This window comes from Desmodus rotundus, chromosome 6 (assembly GCF_022682495.2).
Source record: "Desmodus rotundus isolate HL8 chromosome 6, HLdesRot8A.1, whole genome shotgun sequence".
In the NCBI taxonomy this organism is placed as follows: domain Eukaryota; kingdom Metazoa; phylum Chordata; class Mammalia; order Chiroptera; family Phyllostomidae; genus Desmodus; species Desmodus rotundus.
Genome location: NC_071392.1, coordinates 13,767,139 through 13,773,027, shown reverse-complemented (window position 1 = coordinate 13,773,027; position 5,889 = coordinate 13,767,139). Strand labels below are relative to the sequence as shown.

General features: G+C 44.0%; 1 protein-coding gene across 1 annotated transcript; it reads right to left on the bottom strand.

The window, feature by feature from the left end:
- Positions 1–531: 531 nt before the first annotated feature.
- Positions 532–2,788, bottom strand: CYCS (cytochrome c, somatic). The gene is made up of 3 exons (XM_045197390.3): positions 2,635–2,788; positions 1,394–1,570; positions 532–1,283 (listed from the first exon to the last, which is right to left on the bottom strand). Exons 2-3 carry the CDS (start codon positions 1,560–1,562, stop codon positions 1,135–1,137), a joined length of 318 nt encoding a protein of 105 aa, XP_045053325.1. The 5' UTR covers positions 1,563–1,570; positions 2,635–2,788; the 3' UTR covers positions 532–1,134.
- Between the last annotated feature and the right edge of the window lie 3,101 nt (positions 2,789–5,889).

The following is a 5,889-nucleotide window of genomic DNA, read 5'->3' as shown; positions in this document are numbered from 1 at the left end:
TCTCATGATTTAGTGCATAAACAACACACGACCGGAAGTACACTCTTCTGTCCACATTTGGCATCAATGCTACAGTGGTCACACTGGCCAAAGACCTGGAAGGGTGAATTATTAAGTGTTGTTCTAGTTCAGGCTGTTCCAGAAGACCAAGTAAATACAATCTAGTAATATAACTAGTAACACCACTGCATCAATATTTAGGACTATTGTCCTTTTCAACCATTACAATTTGGGAATCAGGCATTAAATCAATCACATTAGAAAAATCATGATCTGTGACTTTGTTTTTAATTATCCTAAGGCTTATAATCACGTAATTTACAATTTTGTGATCTATTCTCCTCTACTTTAATCCTTTTAGTGAGTTGGCAAAAGCACCATTATCAATCGCACATATGTAGTAACTCTACAGTCATTTTTGAACAGCTGTTCAAGACAATCCTGAATTATAACTTAGTCTGACTTAAAGAATTCAAAGTTTGCTACTTTATCTTGTCAAAGCATCTGACCTTATAGATCATCTATAAAATGTGAGAAGTGGTAAATATTCTTTATTTGATATTATACACAAACCACACTAAAATGCCTTTCATTAAGTCAAAGGCAACAGTTCAGATACAGGATGTTTTAATTAAATTGGCGTAGTTAGGACCAAAAAGATAAAATGGACACTGCCAGCTTTTCTTCAGCCCTTGCCTTTAACAGGCTAATGAACACAATCTGAAACACGAGTGAGTCCTGCTTTTCTAATAAACAGTGAAGGGATTTTCTCAGTATTTAAAATGTTTATATAACCAGTTACATAAATCTAAATAAAAAACCAATCTCCTACAGGTTTTGAGACAGCATTCACCATCTCTGTGAAAAGGTGAATATTACAAACCAAGTCCAATCATATTTTTAGAAGGGGAAAAAATAGTGATAGCAGTTGCTGAACCAAAATTACCATCAAAGTTCAAAAAGCTGATCATATTCATTTAACCACAAGCCAGTATTATCTAAATCACAACTGCCCAAAAGAAATGCTCTATCAGCCATTCATGATCTGAAGTCTGGTGTATGAGATCAATTTAAATATGGTAGACATAAAAAAAGTCACGAGACATTTGTAATAAATAAGGCAGTGGCCAACTATTACTCATTAGTAGCTTTTTTGAGATAAGCTATCAAATCTGCCCTTTCTGAACTCTTCTTAATGCCAGCGAAGATCATTTTTGTTCCAGGGATGTACTTCTTGGGGTTCTCCAAATACTCCATCAGTGTAGCCTCTCCCCAGGTGATCCCTAAAGGAGAAGAGGGGTATTGTTAAGTATGATACACTCCCGATAAAGGGTTTACCATAGGTTACACTCACACAATGGATACTTTTGTTATTTAACTGCCTCCTTCTTACCTTTATTCTTGTTGGCATCCGTGTAAGAAAATCCAGGGGCCTGACCCGTCTTTCGCCCAAACAGACCATGGAGATTTGGCCCAGTCTTGTGCTTGCCTCCCTTTTCCACAGTATGGCACTGGGCACACTTCTGAACAAAAATCTTCTTGCCTTTCTCAACATCACCCATTTTAAAATCTAGAAACGAAAGACTCAGTTTATTAAGTTTTTCCTCCAAGTAAAAACACGGTGGTAACCAACCAATGACCACTTCGTTACTGAACCACTGTAAATCTGTGACTTTCAGTACCAGGCTCAATCTTGTTTTACTTAGTACACTTGCAACAGACACTTCAATACCGCAAACACTATTTGGAAGAACTTCCTTAAAAACACATCCATGTGTTTACATGAGGGACGGTTAAACCCCAAGTAAGCAAACTGGGAACATAGTTCGAAACTGTTTCAAAAGATGAAGTCAAGGTCACAGAAAGTCACGAAATCTGATTCCGTTTCAAGGTTAGTGCATTAAGCCCAAACCACCTAAACTTCGACTAAGAATGTCTATTTATTCACACTATAACTTAAGGCACCTCCCTCCGACAATGAGCAAAGTACATTAAGAGGTCAAGATTGAGTCAGCTTGCTCAGGTCACTCTAAATGGCCTTGCTGTGGGTGAGAGGTCAGCGGCGGGCTGCGAGGTCGCCCAAAGAACCGCGTTCTCCACCTCCGGGATCCCTGGGGACTGACCACCAGGTCAACCATGTGGGCCGGTCTCAAGGAGACCGTGATTTTGACTTCCTGAGATGCCTGCGCAGGTCAGGAGGAGAAGCGACAAGAGATCAGAAAAAAAATTACCCCTTATCGGAAGAGCAGCAGTTTTTGCTCTCTTTGAAGGAGAACGCGAAGCACAGCACACCGTCCTCCCGTCCTCCCGCCCTCCCTGACCCCAATAAGTCTTGTCTACTATTTCCACCGCTACTCAGTCCCCACAACAGGAAGACCGCGTTCAGTCCCATCCGCTTCCAAGATGCCTCCGGGATTTCAGGGCCTTGACCTAGTTTCGGGGAGTGGGGAAGTTCCACCCCACCTCAAGCCGTAGCCCACCGGTTTCAGCCTGGCCAAAGGCCGGGGTCCTAACTCCCGGCCGGGCCGGCCCGCGCGGGCTCCGCTCGGAGATCCCAAGCGCAGGCCTCCAACAGCCCGCGCGTTCCCCACGCCAGTGCGCGCCCCCATGGCTAAGCCTCCGCCTGCTGCGTACTCTGTGCTCTGCGCTCACCGCTCTTTCGTCCCACGAAACACAGAAGTTCCCGCTCGCAAGCCGGACGTCCCGCTCTCTAATTCCAAGGACACGCTGGTCTACGCCTAAGTACCGGTGTTGGTGCAACCGAGCTCGCTCCGCCTTTTTGCGGCTCGCCGTGCGGCAGAGTCGACTCGTACGCAGTGACGTTACCACATTTTATTGGCTTTAATCGCCAGGGCCTGCGCCAGCGACCTGCGCGCGCATGCCAGCTAGCAGGGTAGGGTGTATCGCGGGGTGCCCTTCCTCTTGAAGCCTCACTTGCCTGGCAGTTACGACAGGCCGCTGGACGTACGGCACCGAGCTTACGTCACCTTCCAGCCCCCACGTGCGTGCGTGCGCCGACGGGGAGCGGGAGTGGAGTGCCCTGGTGGACTGAGGGCGTTATCCTGCTGTGGTAGCTGCTCCAGTGGTCGGTTATGTCCAGCAGTTCCGGATGGCGTTTTGCCAGCCCGGAAGAGAGACGTCTCCTGGCTACCTTTCCTTCCGCTGGCGACCTTTTCCCGTACTTGGTCGCACTTTCACGGCTGGCGCCGGCTGCACCCAAACTGATAACTGGAGTCAGGAGTTCTAGGGGTTGGACACGTGCACCTGACCTTGTTCTTCCTCCACCGCGTTCCTTTAAGTCATCTTCCAAAGTTCCCCTCGATGGCCGCCCCAGGACGGGGTGGTGCTGCAGACCGGATTACAGCTCCGGCCTCTTACCCGCTGGCTTTTCTGCCAACACCAGTTTCTCCCTCGCGTTGGTGTGCAGAAAGAACCAGGAAGGTGTGTAGGAGGCATCTAGGAAGCAACATTGTTACGTGGTTAGAAAATTCTTGGAAATCTAGACTGGATTTGCATCCCATCTAACCTAGGTGAAGGTCATGTTCAAGTAAGCTAATGTGTTTGGGGTCATATTAGAATACAGGTTTGATTACTACAGCTTCCAGCTGTATATTTTTTTCTCCTGAATTAGCTCCCCCTTCCTGCTCAACTAGGTTACTGAAAAGTTTCTTCTTGACTCCCTTGTCCCTCAAATTCAGTTCTCGAGTTGTATTGAATTTTCCCTCATATTCTATCCAGCACTGTCGTATTCATTCAGTCAAGTGTTTACTGAATACATATGTACAATTCCTAGAGTAAATCATTGAGGACTTTTTCTCATCAAACTTCCATTCTAGCAACTTTCTCCAGCCCCCAAGTTCAGCAACAGATACTAGGATGTTGAACCAGATTACCTTATCCCTTCAAACCGCTGGGCATATGATTTCTGCTCCAGACCACCCGATTTCCTGTGACTGTGTCCTCATTTCCAGTTCTCTTCTCTCTAAGCTCACACACTATTGCCACAGAACTGCGCTATAAAACCGCAGAAATCACACTATTTAAGACCTCTTGTGGCTTTAGGAAGGGACCAAAATAACGAGCATTTAGGTGTACTACTCAAGTAGGCTCATTTGGCTACAAATGAGTTAGTAAAAGAGCAAATTTAGCAACACCTTGCACATTTGGCCTGTACTTTTGAAGACCTGATATTGTTTACCAGGCATATTTTCAAAGGAGCTAGAAGTAACTTCTAGAAATGAAAATTATAACCATTGAAGTAAACTGCATTTAGTATGAGCTTTGTGCAAAGACTGAGGACAAGCAAAACTAAGCCATATGTGTGTGTACGTGTGTATATATATACACACACGTGTATAGTGTATGTCACACACACACACACATATAAATGAAAGGAATAACAATGGCATATAAGCCAGTAGAAAAGTTGTGTTAAAATATTCTAACGTCCTTTCATTATCCAGGAAGAGGGCATATTTTAGATTCTAGAGAAATAAAATAATAGAAAAGTTGTGTATATTTTCCAAAGTAAGAGAAAAAGTGGAATGGCGATAAATATTTTTTTAAATGCAAGAGAAAAGAGGGAAAAATAAGCAGGTAGTAAAAATACAAAAAAACCCCGCACTGCAAGATGGTAATTTCAAACCCAAGTAGATCAGTTACTACAGTAAATGAACTAAATTTTGTAGTTATCAAATATTTTTAAATTAGGATATTTCAAAAACTGGAATATTTGGTCTTTAGAAAAAATGCATCTAAAACATAGGAGTACAAGAAGTTTGAAAGTAAAATAATGGACTAATACAACAGAAAAACACCTGGTGAGAAAAAGGTATGAAAAACCCATACGAAAAATGACAAATTTTTCCTCCTGCCACGATAGCAGCCACGATAGTTCGATAGTTCGTTTATCCTTACGGGTGAGGGGGCGGGGGGCGCGGAGGGTATGGGCACTTCCCAACCCTCCCTTCTGACGGGAAGGCAGACTCCCACGCCGCTGGTTTCCCTCCCCACTCCCCAGCCATCTGGCCAGACCTCCCCTGTAGCATTGGCACGTTAAATAAATTGACCTACATCTGGGGTTGGCCAAACTCTTGTGGACACCTTCCAAAAATGATGATGTTTGGCTTTAGGGTAATATTAAGCCATTGCTTGGTCTAAATGTTTGTGTACCCTAAAATTCATATGTTGAAATCCTAACCCCCAACGTTATTTTTGAGGATGGGGCCTTGGGAGCTGATTTGTCCTGAAGGTGGAACCCTCACGAATGGGATTAGTGCCCTTATAAAAGGGTTCCCTGAGAGGTCCCCCCCCCCCCCCAGCCCAAGGTGACAGTGAGAACCTCACCAGACACCCAATGTGCCAGGGCCATGACCTGGGACCTTTCCTGGCTCCAGAACTGTGAGAAATAAGTTTGTTGTTTATAGGCTACCTGGTATGTGGTATTTTGTTATGTAATGGACTAAGACACCATCCTTTCTTACCACAACGAGAACTCACCAGTTACTAATTGAAGCCCTGGCCCGGTCTTCTCACTACAATCATTTTTTTTCTGCATTAAAGAAATGGTTGTTTCTCTACCAGAAGGTTAAAGGAAAAGAAACATCCGGCTTAGAATGCGTGCATGCTGAGCGTTTTGGGTTTCATCTTTTTCTACTGACTTATTTTGTCCACGTTTACATAAAAAAAGATGACCCACACACCTACTTCATTAAGGTAATGCAGTTCGTAGGGTTGTTCAATCCTCAGTTAACTGGGCATTTGAGTCTGGCCTTTTGTACCTAATGTGATTTTGTACAAACATTTACATAATGGGATAGTGTTCACATATTTATTTTATTAAGCTAATATGAATTGTATAGACATCGGTCAGTTATTGGGCATTTGAGT